The following is a 22597-nucleotide window of genomic DNA, read 5'->3' on the forward strand; positions in this document are numbered from 1 at the left end:
AGCTATACCAGAATTGGCTTTTGAAATGTTCTACAGAGAATGCAAAAGAGACCAAATTGTAGTTTAAAATATTTTTATATAGATTTTTGGTTGCAATACAATCACACAGTGAGATGTTAAGAAGCATACACACAGTTCCTAAGTGATATAAGCAGGGAGGAAAAAGATAGGTTTGGATGATAGAGTAGGAGGGGGGAGCAGGGGATCTAAACATTACCTAAATTCTGCAGAAAAGTTCTTGAAGAAGGCAGGGATTCCTATGCCAGCATGGAGAGTGGGGGCCAGCAGCAGCTGGAGCCAGCAGCAGCTGAAGCCAGCCTGGAGGGCTTGAGCCAGCATTGAGAACTTGAGCCAGCAGCAGCTGGAGCAAAAGCCAGCCGCATTAAGAACCAACTTCTAATAAGGAGCTGGAGCAAGCCAGCAAGCTCGCTAGGAGCTGGCTAGCTAGCCAGCTAGCGCTAGAGTAAAGAACCAGCATTAAGAACGTGGAACTTTAGGTGCACTGTATTTTATACCCCTGTGAGCAGTTTGGGGCGGGAACAGTGGCGGGATTCAAAATTTTTAACCACAGGTTCCGATGGTGGTGCGGTCAAAGGGGCCGGATGGGGCGTGACGTGGAGGGGCCATGGCCTGAGCATTCCAGGGGCAGGGCATTCCAGAGCTGGGTGGGCAGTGCTGCAGCAGGGGTATAAATTTTTTTTAAATAAAACATTCCCTTCTCACTGGACACAGTGTGTAACAGACTTCCCTCTGTGTTACACCTCTGAAGATGCCAGCCAGAGATGCAGGCGAAACATTAGGAACAAGATCCACCAGACCATGGCTACACAGCCCAGAAAACCCATGACAACCAGTTGAATCCGGCTGTGGAAGCCTTCGACAATACAAGTTAATTTCCACTTTAATAGATAATTTCCACTACATGGGCTTCTGCCCACCAACTCTCTCTCCTAATTTTGTCATCACACCAACTCTATGAGGTAGGTTGTTAGCCTGAGAAACAGCTCCAAGTGGGTATTAAACATGTAAATCTTTCACAAATCACCCCCAGCGATTTTTTTGCACCAGATCAGCTGAAATATTTTGTAAATTACCTGACAATAGACTAACTGTCACTTTATCTTGATGGATCCATTCTACCTTTCCCCACACCTATACCATGCAGAATCTACATTATAAAGTTGTCATTTTCTCCTGGTGAACTGATCTCTGTGCTTGGAAATCAGTTGCAATTCCAGGAGACTCCAGCCACCACCTGGAGGTTGGAACAATATATGCCTTGTACTCCTTAGTTATCTATGAATTTATTTTAAGAGACACAATATTGTAAAATCACATACATGTACCTGCATAATTGTTTTAACTAAATGGGTTATGCAACTCCATTTAATAGCATAATATATAAAAAAACTACTAATTAAAACGTTGCAGGTTCAATTGTTCATGGCTGAATGCATTCTAGCATCTATGAAATTAATTTGTAAACTTCAGATTCTTAATCTCTAAGCTTTATAAATTGCTGCTTGTGTGCTGTTTGCATAATGCAGTTTTTAAGTGCTAAATATCTTCCCCACTTCACCACCACCCCTTGGCTCCATCCCATTCCCAGCCCTTTCGCCAGTTTTCAAGCCCACCCCCCTTCCTCGTGAGGCAGAACTTGCCACTAAATAACTGAATGTAGAAGGTCATATTTTCTTTTAAAACCTACCTCCACAATTTTCAGACCTATCTCGTCACCATTACTGCAGCCATTTTTGTTAAGGGCGGAAGCTATTTAGGGTTTTACTTGGCTATTACTGTAGCCATTTTTGTTAAGGGCAAAAGCTAACAGCTGCAGAAAAGAGACTTAAGTTAAGGATTGTCTGCCAGTTCCTATCTCGCTCTGAAATGAAGGTAAGTGTGTGGCAGTGGGGTGGGCGCCGTGGGGGATAGGGTTGGAGATTCAGACTGTCCAAATCTGGATTTTGACCGAATCTGCATTGATTCAGACGGATTTATTTATTTATTTATTATTCTACTTTTATACCACCCTCCCCCGAAGGGCTCAGGGCGGTTTACAACAGTGATAAAACAATAAATATTACAACAATTTAAAAGCAGCATCCAGTTTCTGTATCAATTAAAATAAAGATGGCGTCCCGCTATTAAAACTCCTACAAAGGGAACAGCGGGTTGTAGCTGTTTCCGGGCACCCCATAAGCGGCTGGACTCTCCAAAAGCCCGGCGGAATAACTCAGTCTTACAGGCCCTGCGGAATTCATTAAGGTCCCGCAGGGCCCGGACAGTTGGTGGGAGAGCATTCCACCAGGCAGGGGCCAGGGCTGTAAATGCCCTGGCCCTAGTGGAGGCCAGCCGCATCATAGAGGGGGTGGGGATCGCAAGCAGATTGGCCTCTGCCGAACGCAGAGACCGACGTGGGACATATGGGGCCAGACGGTCTCTTAGGTACGAAGGTCCCAGACCATGTAGGGCCTTAAAGGTTAACACCAACACCTTGAAGACAATCCAGAACTCAACTGGGAGCCAGTGCAAGTGATGCAACATGGGCATGATGTGATCTCTGAAGGCACCTCCCGTGAGCAGACGTGCCGCTGCATGCTGGACCAGTTTCAATTTCCGGATCAGCCGCAAGGGAAGGCCCGCATAGAGCGAGTTGCAATAGTCCAGCCTGGAGGTGACCGTTGCATGGATTACAGTAGCTAGATCCGCTTGGGAGGGGAAGGGGGCCAGCCGCCGGGCTTGTCAAAGATGGAAAAATGCAACCTGGGTTACATGGGCCACCTGGGTCTCCATTGAAAGAAACGAATCCAGGTGGACCCCCAGGCTGCGGACGGAGGGGGTCGGTGCCAATGAGACTCCCTCCCACACAGGCGGCTGGAAATCCCCCACTCCCCCCGCACGGCCTAGCCAGAGAATCTCCGTCTTCGTTGGATTCAGCTTTAACCTGCTCTGCTTCAACCAACCAGCTACCGCCTCCAAACAATGCTGTAGAGCTGCAGGGGCGGTGACCGCTCCCCCCTCCATCGACAGAATGAGCTGGGTGTCATCAGCATATTGGTGGCACACCAGCCCAAAGCTCCGTACCAGCTGAGCAAGGGGTCGCATGTAGATATTAAACAACAGCGGGGACAGCAGCGCTCCCTGAGGCACCCCACAATGAAGTGGGCACCACCACGAGGCCCGGTCCCCACACCACACTTGCTGACCCCGGTCCCGGAGGAACGAGGCAATCCATTGAAGGACAGTGCCCCGCACTCCGGAAGCGGCCAGGCGGTGGGTCAAAAGGTCATGGTCGACCACATCAAACGCTGTGGTAAGATCCAATAATACCAGCAGCGCCGATCCGCCTCAGTCAAGCTGCATACGGAGTGTATCTGTGTCAGCGACGAGAACCGTCTCTGTCCCATGCCCAGCACGGAAGCCGGACTGGAAGGGATTGAAGGCCGATGTGTCCTCCAGAAAACCTTGAAGCTGCTCCAACACCACTCTCTCAATTACCTTCCCCAGAAACGAAAGATTCAAAACGGGGCGGTAATTGGCCGGATCACTAGGATCTAACAGCGGTCTTTTTAAGAGTGGGCGGACCACTGCCTCCTTCAACCCACCCGGAAAAACTCCTTGCTCAAGGGAGCTGTTGATGATATTCAACAGGTGGGGTTGTAACTTCTCTCGGCATGTTTTAATAAGCCAAGAGGGGCACGGATCCAGAGGACAGGTAGTAGGTCTAACAGCAGCCAGGATTCTGTCTACAGCGGCTTCAGAGAGCAGGGAAAACTGGGCCAAGCAAGGGCCAGAAGACGGCAAGGGAGCCTCCAGTTTGCCAATTGTCTCTAAGGTGGCAGGGAGGTCCTGGCGGAGCGACGCGACTTTATCTGCAAAATAGCTCATAAAAGCCTCACAGCTAATAGCCAATTGGTCATTTTTTGAACCCTCAGATATTGAGGTGAGAGACCGAATAATGCGAAACAGTTGTGCTGGGCGAGAGCTAGCAGATGCGAGAGAGGAGGAGAAGAATGCTCTCTTCGCCTCCTTCATCGCCATCTCATAGGCCTTCATAAACGTCCTATAAGATGTTCGCGCGGCCTCGTCACGAGGCTTCCTCCACACTTGCTCTAGCTGTCTAAGCTCCTGTTTCAAACAGCGTAGCTCCTCGGTATACCATGGAGCTAGCCGAGAACGGGGTCGTAGAGGGCGTCGGGGAGCAACAGCCTCGATGGCATTGGAGAGGCGGGTATTCCAATCCGCCACCAGTCCATCAAGGGTGCCGGTGGGTTCAGGATCCCGCAGAGCAGTCAGGAATCCGGCAGGATCCATAAGTCTCCGCGGGCGAGCATAAATCCGCTCGTTGCCTAGACGGGGGTATTGTGGCATGCGCATCCGAACCTTCAGGGCGTGGTGGTCAGACCATGGCACTCTATCATTGGAGGATATGACCACGTCAACACCTGACCCGAAGATCAGGTCCAGTGTGTGACCAGCTTCATGAATGGGGCCAGAATTTACCAGGGAGAGACCCAGCGTCGCCATGGATGACACCAGGTCCGCGCCCACCGTACATGAGGTGGTGTCGACATGGACGTTGAAGTCCCCCAAAACAATAAGCTTGGGGAACCGCAGCGCCCAGTCTGCCACCACCTCCAGCAGCCGCGGCAGGCTATCCCCTGGGGCGCTAGGCGTCCGGTACACCAGGAGGATAGCCAATCTCTCCAAAGCCAACCACTCCAAGCCAACACACTCCATGCCAGTGATCTCCAGGACAGGGATCGCCCTAAAAGGGATGGAATCACGGATTAACATTGCCATGCCACCCCCCCCGGCCCCGTGTTCGTGATCGGTGGAGACACGCGAAACCTGGTGGTGCGACCTCACCCAAGGCGACGGTCTCACCCTCTCACACCCAGGTTTCGGTGATACAAGCCAGGTCCATCTGCTGAACTCCGAGAAAATCTCGGAGAACTGAGGTCTTATTATTTATGGACCTGGCATTGATCAACACCAAGGACGAAGCAGGGTACTTCTGAACCCAACCACCTTTGTCCCGCGGGATAGGTCGGAGGTCAGAAGGTGTGCGAGCATAGCCATATCTCACCCACCTTCTCTCATGCGGCCTCTGCCTACCGTCATACAAGCCCCGTCCCATCAAAACTGGGATCCCCAACCCCAAAGGGGTGCCCCCGTTCCCGCCGTTCCCTCTAAAACAACCCCGGCGAAAACTCTCCACTTTGGGTGAACTCGGCTCGCCACTAACTAACCTTCACCTAATCACTAATTCTTACAACAAGCAGGCCTCAATTTTACAGTCTACCCATTAACTAATCCTAGCTATACTGCTAATACCCTCCCATTAGATCTATCTAATTATTAAATCATTAGATCTATTAAAAATTATTAAATTATTTAAATATGTGCATATGTATATACATACATATGCATACACCACAACAGGGGGAAAGAGTAGCAAACTCCACAGTGCGATACAATACAGACCCCCAAAATGTCCAGTAATGTTTTTGTTATGCTCTAGAACAGGGGTAGGGAACCTTTAACACTCAAAGAGCCATTTGGCCCCATTTTCCACGGGAAAAGAAAACACTTGGAGCCGCAAATTTAAAATAGAGATAACACTATATATATATGGGTTTTTTTTACCTTTTACTCCACTCATTCTGAGAAGCGCATGGATGTGCCCGCCCTGCTGCCTGCAGAGTGGGCAAGGATGAAGCTGGCAGCTCGGCCCGCCCCGCTCCAACGGGGCGGGCGACAGGGGAAGCCCACGGCGCGGCCCAGCCAACTGTGGGCAGTTGGTCGCCCGTCCTGCTGCCTGCAGGGCGGGCAAGGATGGGGCTGGTGGCTCGGCTTGTGGAGCCACAGTGCAAGGGCAGAAGAGCCGCATGCGGCTCTCGAGCCGCAGGTTCCCTACCCCTGCTCTAGAATATTATTAAAAAGTTTGGCTCTCAAAGGAGACAGATGCATCCAGACGCCCCCTAATGGCCTTAGACTGTCACTCAGCTGGAGTTCATCGAGAGCATCTGTGCTCAAAGATTCTTCAGCCAATGATGGTGTGTGCAGTTGCATAGGCTTCTTCTGCCGTTCAAAAAGCCCAAGCGGTTCAGTGTCCGTTCGTATTGCCAGGAGGTCCCAATCAGGGCTATCCGGTCTGGGCAGCTCCGGCCTGGACAACTCCTTCCCAACCTCCACCGCCGCCGCGGGGTCAATTTCCCAGAGGCCGCCTACCGCATTGCCCGCCGCCGCCTCCACTAGATGTAATTTGGCTGATTCCTCCCCAACACAGAACTCCTGGTCTGGTTCTCCACGCCACCTCAGCTCTTCAACTAAAAATGCCTAGGTCCGTGTCTGTGCCCAGTACAGGGAGATTTCTGCCACCAAGCTCCCTAAGGGGGTTTCTGCCACCAACCCCCTACTGTGAGTCTTACTAGTAAGGAGACTGGGTGCAGCCGTTGATGTCCAGGAGGGCCGTTGAAGCAGAGGCGCCGGTGTCGGCTGGAAGAGAGGCGCCGGCGTCGGCTGGGAGAGAGGCCGGGGCCGCAGCAGGCAAGAGGCAGGAGGCCCGAAGGAGGGCCGCCGAAGCAGAAGCGCCGGCGTCAGCTGGAGGAGAGGCGCCGGCATTGGCCAGGAGAGAGGCCGGGGCCGCAGCAGGCGAGGTTCTCCACGCCACCTCAGCTCTTCAACTAAAAATGCCCAAGTCCGTGTCTGCGCCCAGTACAGGGAGATTTCTGCCACCAAGCTCCCTAAGGGGGTTTCTGCCACCAACCCCCTACTGAGAGTCTTACTAGTAAGGAGACTGGGCGCAGCCGTTGATGTCCAGGAGGGCCGTTGAAGTAGAGGCGCCGGCGCCGGCTGGAAGAGAGGCGCCGGCGCCGGCTGGGAGAGAGGCCGGGGCGCAGCAAGCGAGAGGCAGGAGGCTCGAAGGAGGGCCGCCGAAGCAGAAGCGCCGGCGCCAGCTGGGAGAGAGGCCGGGGCCGCAGCAGGCAAGAGGCAGGAGGCTTGAAGGAGGGCCGCCGAAGCAGAAGCGCCGGCGTCAGCTGGAAGAGAGGCGCCGGCGTCGGCCGGGAGAGAGGCCGGGGCCGCAGCAGGCGAGAGGCAGGAGGCTCGAAGGAGGTCCGCCGAAGCAGAAGCGCCGGCGTCAGCTGGAAGAGAGGCGCCGGCGCTGGCCGGGGGAGAGGCCGGGGCCGCAGCAGGCAAGAGGCAGGAGGCTCGAAGGAGGGCCGCCGAAGCAGAAGCGCCGGCGTCAGCTGGAAGAGAGGCGCCAGCGTCGGCCGGGAGAGAGGCCGGGGCCGCAGTAGGCGAGAGGCAGGAGGCTCGAAGGAGGGCCGCCGAAGCAGAGGCGCCGGCGCCAGCCGGAGGAGAGGCGCTGGCGCCGGCTGGATGAGAGGCGCCGGCGCTGGCTGGAGGAGAGGTGCCGGCGCCGGCCGGGGGAGAGGCTGGGGCCGCAGCAGGCAGGAGGCAGAAGGCTCGAAGGAGGCGGGAGGCACAACAAAAGGTAAATGCCGCATACCGCTACGGTACCGTTTTTAGCTGGTGGGGGTTTGTAAGGTCTTAGTCATTAATATCGCAACCCTGAAGATAGCCAAAAAACCCTCTTTCTGGGCTAAAAAGGAGCTTTTAACCTCATTGCTGCGGAGCTCTGCTGCTGAGCTCCGTCACGGTCGCCATCTTGGAATGCAAGGATTCAGATGAGCAGGGTCCGAATCTGAGCTGTCGAATCCCGTCTGATCCGAATCCATGGGATTTGGATCACCAGCCAAATTGTGTTTTAATTTTTGGGGTGTTTTTTCACATTTCAGTTTGCAGGGGGCGCATTTTTAAACATATCAGCACCCCAATTTCAGGGTATCATCAGGAGACTGTCCTGATGATACCTGCCAAGTTTGGTACAGTTTGGCTTAGGGGCACCCCCAGAAATTTCCCATTGAGAGACATGGAGCAAATTTACAGAGAAACGAAGCATCTTGGGCACATTTCTGGGGATGCCTGCAGGAGGCTCTTTTTATGACCTATCCACACCAAAATTTCAGGGTATCATAGAGAGACTGTCCTGATGGCACACCTCAAGTTTGGTGAAGTTTGGTTGAGGGGGGCAAAGTTATAGACCCTCAAAAGGGGTAGCCCCATCTGCTTAGCTCCCATTGGAAACAATGGGGGATAGGGGCAACCACTTTGTGAGTCCATAACTTTGGTCCCCCTCAACCAAACTTCACCAAACCTGGGGAGTGTCATCAGGAGAGTCTCCTGGAGGTACCCTGAAATGTTGGTGCTGATACCTCTAAAATGGGCCCCCTGCTGGTCAAAACGCAAAAAACACCAAAAAAATAAAAATGCATCTGAGAATCTCGGATGCTGCTGTAATTTCGGGTGGATCTGATCCTGGCAGGCTCGGATCTCAGGAGATCTGATCCCACACACCTGAACTGGGCCCAAACCCAAACTGGGGCCACATTTTTTTCCAATCTTCCAACCCTAGTGGGGGGTAGGGATGGGGGTGCCATGGGGGCAGGGGGCGGCGGGGGGCCCTGAGGGGTGATTTTGCATCCCCCACTTGATGATTTTTGTTGTACGCAGGGACAGAGATTACCCTCTTGTCCCTAGTGGAGTTAATCATTAACAACCGGTTCTCCGAACTGAGAAAATTTTAACAACCGGTTCTACTGAATAGGTACGAATAGGCTGCATCCCACCTCTGGGCAGGAGCTAGTAAGATTCTATTCCTGTAAGTTTCTATTCTTGAATTTTCTGGGTTTCCATGCTGGGATTGCAGGGCTTGAGCTAATTAGTAGCTCTACCTATTGTTTCTAAGTGTTGGGATAATAGAGTCAATTGTTTCTTCATTACATGAAGGGAGCTCTGAAAGGCTTTTTGCAGAGTATCTTAAAAGACTCTGCCCAGGTATTCAAATTTGGCTGAGGCTTTGATTGGATCAGGGAGGGATTGATTGTTAGGGAGATTGTATCTAGAGGTAGAGGAAATGCAGGGAAGAAGCAACTGTTGAGGAAATGGTTTCTCAAAGGTAGATTAATTGCAACATCTAGTATAAGGGAGTTCTCTGGGATCCATTGTATCACAACATCTTTTAGCAGGGTGTGGTAATCAAGATATGCCCATGGTCAATGAGGCTTCCAAGTTCTATTGCCTGGAGTAACTCATGCATTGATTTAGTTTTGCAAACAGACCGTTTGCCTTTGGCCTGTTTTTAGATTGACACTCTGCTACCTATGCATACAAACATGAAAACTGGCATTTTATAGCACACAGTGCAAGAAATAATATGAAAATCCAATATTTCATAAGGCAAGGGATGAAGGGCAGGGTTACATCCCCCCATTACATGTCCAAAGCTCCACACCCTGTTTGTGAGGTTTTTGTGTTTTTAATTTTTTTTTTGGTTTCTGGCTTTCAGGGATGCACTTTTTAGGCTAGTAACACCAAAATGTCAGGGATTTTTTGGGAGACTTTCCAGATGATTCCACCCAGGTTTGGTGAGGTTTGGTTCAGCGGGTCCAAAGTTATGGACTCCAAAAGGAGGTGCTCCTTTCCACATTGTTTCCAAAGGGAGCTAATAGAAGATGGGGCTGCCCTTTTGAGCATCCATAACTTTACACCCCCTGAACCAAACTTTACCAAACCTGGGTGGTATCAGAAGGAGAGTCTCCTGAAGATACCCTGAAAGTTTGGTGCTGCTAGCTTAACAATTGCACCCCTGACAGCAGGCACCCCCCAAATTTCCCCAGATTCTCCTTTTAAATCCACCCTCTTCGGCATGGATTTAAAGGGAGAATGTGAGGTCCCCAGTTTAAACATTGAAAGTGATGCTGTTTCAGGGTGGGGGATAATCCACCCACGTTCAATCTTGTTTTAACTGGGGACCCCAGATTCTCCCTTTAAGGTGGATTTAAAAGGAGAATCTGGGCTCCCTAGTTTAAACACCATTGAAAGTGATGCTGTTTAAAGGTGGATTCCAGCATCACAGTGGCCGCCCATGGGGGGGGGCAGGGATGCAAAACTCAGATTTTGCACCAAGCTCCATTTTCCCTTGCTACGTCTCTGCCTGGAGGGGAGGGCAGAAAGGACTGCCAGCTGCCAGCTGGGAGCCTTGCCAGTGGCGGGGGTGGGTGGGACAGGTGGGGCAGGAGAGTCTGCCATCCTTGGCCTCAGAGAACTGCTTTTATAAGCACTGAACTGGGGTGAGGCATAAAAAAATCTATTCCTATGTCACTGGATTGGTGCATATAAACTAATAGATCATGCTTATGGTGAGATTGGTAGACAAAACGGCCATTGCTGAATCTAGAAAATAGAAATCAGATGTTTGGGTCTAACCACTAGGTTACCTTGATCATAATGGAAACCTTTGCATGGTCCACACTGCTGCTTAACCAAAATAGAGGATATACAGGTTACCTTATTGACAAAAGTGCATGAACATAAATATCGTTTCAACCTGTACCAGCTTCTCCAGGAAAGGCGACTCCCCTTTCCCAGAAAAGTCAAAACACAATCAATATTTACAAATATGTTTTGCCATCATCTCCAGGAATCTTGAAGTAGCCAAATTGCTGGTTCCCATCACCCATGCAATCTTGACCTTGCTGTATAAGTATGGGGAGCAATATGCTAAGGCTGTAATATTCAAAGGCAATGATCACAAAATGCTGGGAGCAAACGTTTGAGATCTGATTATTCCTTCATTAATGTCCTTTGCTTCATTGAGACATCTGGCTTGACATGCTTGAAGATAGTTACACAACATGTATGCTGTCACTATAATCAATGTTTCCATATTCTCTCATTTGAATATTTTGTTATTCTTGACATGTTTTATGATCTACTTCCCTAAGTGATGCACACTGTAACCCATGTTTCATGTTTCCCCTCTGCTCCTTGTGGGGAATATTCACATCTATACATTTGATCTAAGACTCCAGCCATCTGAATTATTTGTGTAGCCAAACCATTAATTAAATCATTTTGAACAGAGTTGTAATAAGTCTGATTCCTCCCCCCTACCCAGTTCAGTCACAGACATAGCAGCTTACTAAATTGAGCCTATTGTTTGCTACAAAACAAAGAGCCTGCTTAGTTCCACTCATGTCATCAAACTCTCCTGCTCATGCACTGCATGCAGCTAATGAGCTCTCTGTAGGCAGCAATATCCAAACCCCTTTGGTCAGTGGGAGGGTCACAAGCTACAGTATCTTTAGTGCTAAGCAATCAGAATCTGGAAAGTGAAGGCAGCTGTTACTCTTGATTAAAATGCATTGGTTTAAACCTGGGTGAAAGGCTCTCATACTTTTATCAATTTTCAGCTTCAGATTGCTTTTGATTGTATAGCTGGGATGTTTGTCTGCTATCACCTGAAGTACATTGTTTCAATATACATAGCTCACAACCCAGTTTTGAAGTCAGTGTGTGAAAAAGAAATGTATAACTTATTGTGACACCATTTCTTCACTCATACAGTGTCTTGTGTTGTGTGGGAGTGTTCATTCAGATTAGATGAACCCAAAAAGCAGCCCGGCTAACCAGATACAGACAGAAAGCAGAAAAATATTAAGGGTTTTTAGTTTTCTTTTTGTGGGGTGGGGGTTGGCTTTTAGCTGTGTGAATTTTTCAAAAAATCTTTTAAAAAAAATAAAGCCCATTTGTGAGGCTGGCAATTGGACTTTAAATTTTAACCCTCCTCTCCCCCAACAAAAAAACCCCTTACCTCATGGATGAAGGGATGACTCAAAGGATTTAAGAAATGTGTGAGAGAAGAAAAGGGACTATTCTTCGTGTTTTGTAAACCTCCTTCCTCTGCACAATTCAACAGCACCCCTGTTTATAGGAGTCACCATTTACTGAAAACATTTCCAGGTACTACTTTAACCCACAAACCTTACCACTTCAAGCCACAAAACTACATAACTTCCCTTAGGGTTGGTTCCAACACATGGGCTGCAGATCTTTTTGGCCTTTCTCCAGCTGTCCTTTCAGAACATGATAAAATTTATTCCCAAGGTCATGGAACCTACATCGAGTAATAGGCATGAGAGTAGGGAAGCCACAGTGGAGCTCTACTCAGTGGAGCTCCTACTCAGTGGAGCTCTACTCATGATAAGCTCCATGAGCTCTACTCATGAGCTCTACTCATGGATAAGGAGACAATTTTATCCTCTCCCCTCCCCCTTAGACTGTGCACATCTTTAGAAAAGAAATGATGAAATTGTAGATTCTAGGACTTCAGTTCTTCCTTTCCATACATAGTCTCTCTTACATATAAACACCACACTACCCAAGAACTTCATCACAAAGGAATCAGTGTTTTAAAACAGAAAGCATATGGAAAAATATTTATAGTCTCAGTGGCTTATATAGTAAACATTCCAGATGGGCAGACAAATGGTATCCTTAAGTATGAAAGAAAAGTAGACTTTGTTCAGTTGACACACATTTGTGCTTTGTAGACAACCACTGATTTGTTTCTGCACATCTCAAAGGAGCTCAGATTTAGAGTCACACTAATAGTTTGTGACCTCCTACACTAAAATGTCAGTTATACTTAGAAGCACTGTTTAAATTTTTATATCGCTAGGATAAAATTCATGGTCATGTTACCATAGTAATAAATAATTTATCAGGAATCATATTTTGAGCTTGTTATTGTTAATAGAAAATAAAAATTCACTATTACTGGCTTCCCTAGGAGAGCTGTACCCATGAGGCCTGCTCCTGCAGATATTTCCTTCCAAAATTTAATATGGCAGAATGAATTAGAATGGCAGCCCTGGGGCTCTTGGAAGTATCCCTAGAAATATGAAGTATTGATTAAAAAGATTGTTTTGTGGATAAAATTGCTTAACCTGTGTTTGTCTAAACTTGAACTTCTCTCATAATATCCTCAGCATTTTGTTTTCTTAACATACTGTTTTTGTAGGTAGTCATGATGGTTGGAGTCCAAGACAAGGTCTTTAAAATGATAATTGCTGTTTCTAATTTGGAATGTGACTACAGCATGATCTGCGGATGAAGGCTTGCAGGCTTCATACAGAAATTTGGTCCCCTCCCCACTCCTGCTGGTTTATTATCTACCCAGCTTGCCTTTGTGTATAATAGTAACCATGTTACTGATCCCAAAAAGGAAGTTCTTGGTGGTTGTCAATGCCAAGACCTTTTTGACCAGCCATGTTCAAGACTTCATGACACTGACACAGTTTGAATTAGGCCCAGTACATGAAAAAAAATGTACACTGGATCTGGGGTTTTTTTTTTGCTATATTGGACTTTTTGGTAATTCACTTATAGGGGCGATAGGGATTGGCATGGTCAGATCATTATCTGGAGAAGGTACAGCTGATTTTACTCCCCTCTCTTGTATGACATAACTGGCCTAGGAAAGATGGTTTCACCACAGAGACTTATGGATACACTTGGTTTCCAGAGCGCCTGAACATTGATTTTGTTGGGAGGACAGATTCCGGGATCATTCAGTTTACTTCTGGTGCGATAATCAGGCTGTTGTCCGAGTGGTCAACAGGCAATCCAGCCACTCGGGCAGGGTCATGCAGTTAGTCAGAGAGCTGGTCTTGTTATGCCTGAAAGATGACATTTCCTTTCATGCCATTTTTATCCAAGGAGCTGAAAATAACATTGCTGACGCTTTGTCTCACCGCCAGGTGGGTCCCTTCCGCGCTCTGATCCCAGAGGCCACTCAACACCCAGAGACCTTCCCAGAGCAGCGGTGGATCCTTGGCAATGGTCCATAGCAGAGGGATTCTTGCAGTCCCTCGCTCCAGCCACACGCCAAGCATATGAAGGGGACAGTCACTTCTTTTCTGGAGTTTGGTTCTCAGGAAGGCCTGACCACATGGCAGGCGATTACAGAAGGTCTCCTGCTTCGCTACTTGGCATACTTGCATTTGTGGGGCTTTGCACCAGGTCCATTCGGGTGCATATGGATGGCCGCCTTGTCCCAGATCCTACAACGTCCTACAACGTGGGGGTCCCAGATCCTACAACATCCTTCCTGGTATGCAGAATGGTGGCAGGTTGGTGCCAAGCCAGCTCGCATGCAGGGGATACTAGGTGGCCTATATTTAGGAAGCTACTTCAGTCCCTTGTGGACAGGGCCCCTGCCTTTTGTAATTCCCCCTTTGAAGGCTCCCTATTCAGTGCGGCCATCACGCTGGCATTCTTTGGAGCGTTTAGGGCTAGCGAGTTGGTAGCTCCATTTGGGCATTGCATGGGCGCTAAGGTCTTCTGACTTTACAGTTGGGGATGGTGGCATTTACGTTTGGCTGGCTTCCTCTAAGACAGATCCGCTTCATTGGGGCACCCAGGTTTTTCTCCCCTTGAGTGCTCCTGGTGAATTTTGCCCTATGGCCATAATCCAGGCCTACATGGCTGAGTGCCCACCTGTACAGGGGTTATTCTTGGTGCATTGGGATGGGAACCCCTTGACCCAATTTCAAATGGCCTCTGTCTTATGCATAGGCATTGGCAGGCTTGGTCTCTCTCCAGAAGAGTTTGGTCTCCATTCATTCAGGATTGGACCCGCCACTGCGGTAGCCTGCGATAGCTGTTCTCTAAGCAAATCTGGGCAGTGGGTCATTGGCAGTCGTTAGCTTACAGAGTATATGTGAGACCTCATTTGTTTTAATTTTGCGCAGAACCACAAGACAGCCGGAGCCAGATTTGGATCATCGGGCATAGTATCGTTCACTGGGCCAGCATGTATGCACCCACAACTGCTTGGGGAGCAGATCTGGACCTCGGAAAGGGCGTGGATGTTGTTTGGCTTGCTGGCGGGGTAAGCACTGGGAGTCCCTGCTGCCTGCTATCTGGGAGGCACTTCAGAGGTTTGGTGCACCTCATGCGATCGTCATCCAATTGGGTGAAAATGATCTCCCAGCCTTGAAAGGCCTGGAACTGTCCTTGTGGATGGCGACCAGCCTCCATAAGGTCCTGGTGTTGATACCGAACATTAAATTGTTTTGGTCCTGCCTCCTCTCAAGGCTCCTGTGGAAGGATGCCAGGGAGCCAAGGAAAGTGGACTTGGCACGCCACAAAAATGTGTAAGGCGGCAGCGCAGGTGGTCTGGGAGCTTGGTGGTACCGTTATCCTGCACCCTGATGTAACCACCCAGGAGCACGTGCTCTTTCATTCAGATGGTGTGCACTTTGGCTGCATGCCATATGGCAGATGCTGTTGGATTGGCTGGGATGCTGGCGAAGCTGTGGCAGGAGCTGAAGGGTCAGCTCTGTGGCGGTTTGGGCAGAGGAGCGCATCCTTATGGAGAGGCCAAGCTTGCGCACTGGACCTCCCTGCAGTTGGGGGTCTCCATAAGAGGCTTGGGGAGGGGCGGGCTCATGGCACATGCTACGGAGGCTTCTGCAATCGAGCCTGACACCCCAGCAGTTAGGGGGCCACAACAGGCGGGTACCCGGGTGGCCCAGTACCTTCTCTGTCCTCCCCAATATGGATTGGGGTTGGTGCTGGGGTTCAGCCATGTGTGCTGACCAGCTGCTTGGATGTGCTCCTCTTGCTTGCCTAGCTTCTGCCTCAATAAAAAGGGCTGCAGCCCATTTTAATTCCAAGATGCATCCTGTGGTTATTCACCAGATGAAACCTCTGCACATCTGGGTGCAAATAACAGCACTAGAGTCAACTAGGCTGTAATTATGACAGGGGGCAGGGCACATGGTGAGATCCGGAGCAGTGAGCATGCGTGCCCTGGGCCGGCTGGGTGGCTGAGCCATACCCGGCCTGATTGAGTTAGCACATGAGCGCAAGGGGTGGAGCACGCTCCCTATATATTAGGCAGCACACGGTTCCTTCAGCCTTCTTCAACGCCTGGAGCAAACTAACCCTCCCTCCCTCCCTATTTGGGCAGGGTTTTTTGCTGCTCATTTAGTCACAGCCTTGGCGGTTTGGGCAGTGGAGCACATCCTTATGTGGAGACCGAGCTTGCGCTGGACCTCCCTGCTGTTGGGGGCCTCCAAAAGAGGCTTGGGGTGGGGCAGACTCATGCCGCATGCCGCAGGGGCCTCTGCAATCGAGCCTGACACCCCAGCAGGAAGGGGGCCACAATGGGCGGCCACCCAGGTTGTGGGCAGCCGCTTTCTCCTCCCCAATATGGATTGGGGTTGGTGCCAGGGTTCAGCCATGGGTGCTGACCAGATGCTCAAATGTGCTCCTCTTGCTTGCCCAGCTTCTGCCTCAATAAAAAGGGCTATGGCCCCATTTTAATTCCAAGACGTGTCCTGTGGTTATTCACCAGATGAAACCTTTGCACATATGGGCATAATACAAATACAGATATATATTTTGAACTGTAAATATCAAAATGCACATCCCTACTTCCAGTTGCCGATCAAGCATATTTGTCACCATAATATTTTAATTGTGAGCAAGCCATAAATTTGACACCTTGTGATTTGAAAGGGAAAAATAATCTATTAACCACATCTTCCTAAAGTGTTCTTTATTTTTAAAGCCTGTCAGGTTGCAATTACATGTATTTGTGAGCAACATACAGTCTTGTCCCAGGAACTTCTGAAATCATGGACTGACTTGTTGCCAGGTTGCCTGTGATGTGTTTATATACATGTCTTAATTTTAATACAGTTATAACACTATCTTCAAAAGACTTATGCTGGGATATGTATATGTATCAGCAGAATGACAGCAGAGTAAGTGCAGAATTTCTGCTTCAGGTGCTTTTTCAACTTATTCTAGTCTGTTTTTGTTTCTCCAGAATTTTCAATTTAAACAAAGTCTAGCTCTTTTTCATTTAAGCAGGAACTATGGTAATATGTGCATGTAAAGTGTTAGTTTCCCCAGGTCTATATTAAATTAAATATTGACTTACTAAGTGCTGTGTCATTTATTATTTATCTCACTCAATCTGTGGGATTTATTAAAAAGTTGATAAAATGGCTGGTGGCATCAACCTACAGGTGAGCTCTTAGGCCAAGCCAATTATAAGATCAACATGATCATAGTTACAGAGATATAATGACTCTTGGAATTTAGCAGTAGTTGATTTTTGAAAAAGAACATGTTGTGAAATTTCCCTTAAAGAAATAAGGTGCCAGCATGTTTTTGTGTGGAATCTCTCTCTCTGTCTGATATTTGTCAGACCTTTCTAGTCATATCTGCCCTTTTGCCAGACTTGACTTCTCATTTATTCCAATGAGAAATACTGAGAATTCCAGCATTGTGGTGTGAGTCAATCTTTTTCTCATTATTTTTAAAGGTATTTTAGTTGTGTGTGAAGGATCTGGTTTTCAAGGGCAATCAGAAGGCTGCACAAGTAGAGACTGGTGAGACCAAAAGTGCCACCAAAAGAGATTCAACAATCTTATTCATTCAATTGCTACCTATTACCATTTTTCTTTCCCTTTTATTTTAGTATTGATGATAGTCTGGGAGTGGCAGGGCTGACATAGGCAACAAAATATGCATATGGGACACATCAAAGAGTTATTTCCTCAACCAGTCAACTGAATCTGAATTGCAGGTATCAGGTATTCAGCTCAATACATCATTAAGTGAGACAATATTTTGTTCTCTAGCACATGCTCCACTTTAAATAATTTCTTTGGTCTTCTAGAATGGTCCCCCCCCCCCGCTAATTAAATCATGAATGTTTTGACCTAATTATAACAGTTGGAAAAGTTTTCATGTATGGGCAGTGCTGGACAAAGAAAAACCCCTATATGCAGATTGGTTGTGTTGGCTTTGTTTTCCTAAGAACCATTGACCAAGCCCCAATGAACTATGATCATAAGAGCTCTAAGGGTGGAAGGACTACTAAAAAAATCAACTGTGGATTGGTACCTTCAATCTCTAAAAATGAAACTTGCTAACTGATTCAGAAAATCCTGCCCAACAAAGAAATGAAAATTTAGACAAACACAGATCTTGGATCACCAACAATTCAATTCAGTTGATCCACAATTTCCTTTTTTTTAAATGAAAAGTAAAATCCATCTTGAAAATTCACCATCTCCAGCAGAAAGACCCACCTTCACCTAGCATAATGCCTGTAATTTGCACATGCATGCAATGAAATGCCCTGTGGGCAAACTATCTTAATTCATTTCATTATTAGAGCATCCTTCAAATGTCAGCTTCTGGCTTTATCATTGACGTTTCTCATAGCAATGAGATGACATCTATTCCAAAACAGAACTCCTGTTATAGCAAAGTTCTCTTGTGAAGTCACCCAACAATATGGACGACATTTTATTAGAAGAAAGCATATGTCAAAGAGATGAAAAGGGGAGTTCATCATTAAATGAAAAAAAGCTTTCTTCCTTGAGCTGCTCTGAGAACTTTGCTTCAGTGTAAAACTTTCTAGACTGATACCGTTAAAGGAAACAGTATGAAAAGCAGTTTATCACTTATCATTGTCCAATATACTATAAGTGGTGATTACATTATGTTGTAAATCATAACAATATCACTAGTATATATGACAACAAATATTAATATTGTTCATTGTAACTGTAATCATAGTTTTACAATGGTACATAAAGAATGATTATACTACACTTAGTTGCACAGATGGTCCACAACTCCCTCCCATTTTATTTTATTTTCTTCTAGTATCCAAGTTCAAAGTCAACATATTAATCACAAGTAGGGGTGTACATAATGTACATGTACACTGAATTAATATTTCTTCATATTTCTTAGTTATAGTCTGCATGTAGATGGAGACAACTATCAGCTATTTCAGTTGTTGCATTGTGGAAACCGGGGTGAATTTGAACACCATGTCTCATCTAAAGTCAAGACAGTAGAGAAACTCAGAGCATATGTATGATATGCACTTGGGGACTCTCCTCTGCTCTGCAGTGTCTTGGCACCATTGTAGCCAATGGGGAATTTCTGAGTGTGTAAGCAGGCTGCACATTTTTGAAGATAGAGGCACCAGGCTTTCAAGGTGGCTTCAGAAGGCCTTCCTGGTAGCATCTAGGCTTGGTGAACTTTGCTTCTGGAGGTTCAATTTTTATGGGCCCCCAAAAGGCTTATTTTGTTTCCCTGCTCCTACACATGAAGCCTGCTGGCTGAGTTCTCTCAGAACTCTCTCAACCCACCCCTCTCACCGCCTCAAAAAACAAAGTTCACCAAAGCTGCATGCTATTACCAGAAGGGCATCCTAAAGCCACCTTGAAAGTCTGGTGCCTCTTTCTTCAAAAATGTGCAGCTGTCACAGAAATTCCCCATTGGTTACAATGGTGCCAAAGCACTGCAAAGCAGAGAATCTTGGGCAATTTCCTGGAATGCCTTTCAGGCATTTTTAAAGCTAGTGGTACCAAAATTTCAGGGTCTTATCCGAAGACTGTCATGATGATGCCACCCGAGTTTGACATTTGGTTCAGGGGGTCCAAAGTTAGGGACCCTCAAAGGGGTAGCCCCCATCTTCTGTTAGCTCCCATTGGAAACAATAGGAGATGGTGCACCCACTTTGGAGGTCCATAGTTTTGGACCCCCTGAACCAAATGTCACCAAACTCAGTTGGTATCATTAGAAGAGTCTCTGAATGGTGCCACTAGCTTTAAAAATGCACCCACTGCAGGGCAAAATGTGACGGACCTGAATTTTTTTGGTATATTCAAATATGTTATTTGTCTTATTCGGGCATAAAGATAATTTTATGCCCGAATAAATGTGAATATTACTGAATTTCCAGGGTGTTGACCAAGCCTAGACTTTTCTTCTTCTTGACCTAGTTGTGCATTCATGCAACTTTGTAATTTGCTGTCTCTCTGTGCAATTGTTTGGAGTGTTATTGTTTCAACTGGTTTTCACCAAAAACAGACTTTTCTTTAACCTCACTGTTTTTAGGCTCATGTAAATGTTTAAGTTTATATCACAGTCCCTAACTAGAACCAGCAATCAAGATATAAAAACAAAGGCCACCCCAACAAAAGAAACTGTTTGTCAGTTGCAAGAAAAGAACATTATTGAGGGGGGTTAATGATAGAGAGAAGTATGTTTCAAGACTTTGGAAAGCGGAAGAATAATTCACTCCTCTAAAATTTGTTTCCAGGGGTTAAGGTTTTAGTTTAGGGATGTCCACTAAAAAAGGGATGTCCACTAAAAAAGAACCCCCGGCTCAATCTGTTTCAGATTAACCCCGGAAGGTGTGACAGTCAGGTCATTGTCCAGTCTAGTCGAGGGCCAGGAACCTAAGCTACAAAGAAAAGCCAAATGGCAGTTTAAAAAAAAACACAGTCTGAGGAGTCCCAGTTGAGAAGCAACTCAAAGTCTAGAGGGGAAACACCATGCCTTCCTTCTTGCAGGGAAGACCCCAGTCATCAGCACCGAAACCGGTACAAAAAGTTGGGAGACTTTGGTACTGTCAGGGCTGATCACTAGGTTTGACTTCCACATTCTGGTACTTGCAGATTGGGTTGGCTTTGTGCACCAGCTCTTCCCTGAGCTTATCTAGCCTCTCCCTCTGTAGCTCAAAGTGCTTGGCTTCCTTCCTGGCATCAGTGCTCTCCAGCCACTTTTTGAACTCCTCCTGTTCAAAGTGCTCTTCTGCGTCTTCTTGCTCTTGCGCTCTTGCATCCACTTCTCAATCTCCAGGTCAAATCCAGTGGGCTTAGTGGGTTCTTTCACTGGTGGCTTCTAGGAAAAGATGGGCCTGCCCTCCAAGATCTGGGGGTCGAGCTCTTGAGTTTTGAATTTGTACTGCTCGATAGCTGCAAGCTCATCGGCCTCCATCTCTGCCAAACTCTTGTAGGTGACAGGTCTCGAGTGACTCTTGGCTTCCAGGTGGGGAGTTTTGGGATTGCTCAGTGTAACGAACTTGCCCCACCCTGAAGGGCTGGTGTACAGCAGGCCAAAGGGAGAAGACCTTAGCAACAGCCAGAAAAAGAAAAAAAAGGCTCCACAAGGAGAGAACCAACCTGATTGGCTGAAAAAGGTCCAGTAACGTTTGGCAAGAGCTAGGGGGAGCCAGTGGGCTTACAGCACTGAGAGGAGAGTTGAGGGCTGATAGGAGTCAGTCAGGGAGAGCAGAGGAGAGTCTGGCAGAGAGGAGTCTGTCAGCTCTGGAAGAAGAGGATTCTGTCTCAGCAGAGTTGGCTGACAGAAGTCCAGTCCCTGTCTAAGCGGTGTATGCTTGACAGAGAGAGGAGGTCCTGACTGGGTGCAGATTGACGTGCCCTTCAAGGAACTTGGTGGTTTTAAAACCTGCCCAGGAACTCCTATCTAGTCTGCCTCTGCCTGTGTGTCACCAGAATCACCAGTCTGGGAGAAGCCAGTCCAGAGGCAGTTGGAAGCCATATTAGGCCTCGTGGGAGAGATGGGAGGCCAAGTGCTGACAGAATCTCCTGGGCTTAGGACTATGTAAACAACTTGGGTGGGATCAGTGGGTATTGGAGCAGTGAGGGAAGAGTGTAATAAATGTGTGCTTTTAAGGGAATTTATTAGTTCAAAGCTAAATTTCCCTTAAGAGACACAAAATATCATGCGTGGCAGGTCGGTGTGTGCATATGAATCTTGGGAAGTAACTATTCTTGGGGTGAAACAGTTAAACTGAAAGCCAACAATGGGCGTTAGAAACCTCTCCAGTTTACCTGAGAAGCCTCTTTGTGAAAGCCAGCAAATAAACGTTTTTTAAGTTTTTGTTATATAAAAACCTCTCCTGCCTTTTATTTGTCTGTGTGTCTGTGTTCCCCAGTCAGGGTGGTGACCGTGTGGAAAATCAGTATTGAGTGGGCTATATAGAGGAAAATATATTATTGGTGGCAGCGCAGAAAGTAGAACTTATATATAAGAGCCTTTCGTTACACTCAGCTTGGCCTTCAGGGGTCTTCTGGAAAGTACATCCTCTTTTTTGCTCCGCAGATGGTAATGAGAGGGTGTGCTTCTCTGGAACTTTTCAATCTCCTGAGCCAAAGACGCGAACTCAGTGACAGTCACTTCATGCTTCCGTTTGTTGCCCTGAGACAGATTGAAGGGCTTTGGGATCGTGGCTCTCTTTGCGACGCAGGCCGGAGATGGCGGATATTTCCTCAGGACAGCTGCAAAATCCACCATGTTTCAGCATACACAATAAATGGATGGTTTGTTACAGTATATTTTTGCTACTGTTGTGATGGTGTAATTGTAATGAAGGAATATTAACTCAATGCACAAGTGCATTGCATTTCATTGTTTGATCATGTCAGCACACACAGTGCATGCTGTATTTTCTCTGGTTGTTGTTTGCTGTAGCAGCATAGCCATACATTGCCTTACCCCAATGCTGAAAAATAATAGAGCCATGTACTGAATTGGCTAAGTCCAGCTTCAAATGAATCCCAAGGCCAGATTGACTGGGGAGTAAAACAGTCAACCAATGAGAGAACAATAGGAAGAAGCTATTTATTGCTGCTTCACCCTTGTTCAGCAGCTTTTGTGGCCTGCTGCTGACCCACCTATCCTCAAATATCAAATGAATAATCAGTTGTCAAAGTGGGCCAAGAAAGAATTTTGGAGGGTTTTCCCAGATTGGCAAGGGGGCAGAGCCCTTTTTTAATTGCTTAATATTGTTTAGGTTGGTGGTAATAATAAATGATTTTAATATTAAAAATGTTAG

The 22597-nt window shown here is 47.3% G+C and overlaps 1 protein-coding gene across 1 annotated transcript; it reads right to left on the minus strand.

The window, feature by feature from the left end:
* Positions 1–20454: 20454 nt before the first annotated feature.
* Positions 20455–22056, minus strand: TPX2 (TPX2 microtubule nucleation factor). Its single transcript, XM_048487387.1, is given in 2 exon segments — positions 20455–20831; positions 21810–22056. Coding segments are annotated over 2 exon segments (624 nt in total).
* Between the last annotated feature and the right edge of the window lie 541 nt (positions 22057–22597).

This window comes from Sphaerodactylus townsendi, linkage group LG03 (genome assembly GCF_021028975.2).
Source record: "Sphaerodactylus townsendi isolate TG3544 linkage group LG03, MPM_Stown_v2.3, whole genome shotgun sequence".
In the NCBI taxonomy this organism is placed as follows: Eukaryota; Metazoa; Chordata; class Lepidosauria; order Squamata; family Sphaerodactylidae; genus Sphaerodactylus; species Sphaerodactylus townsendi.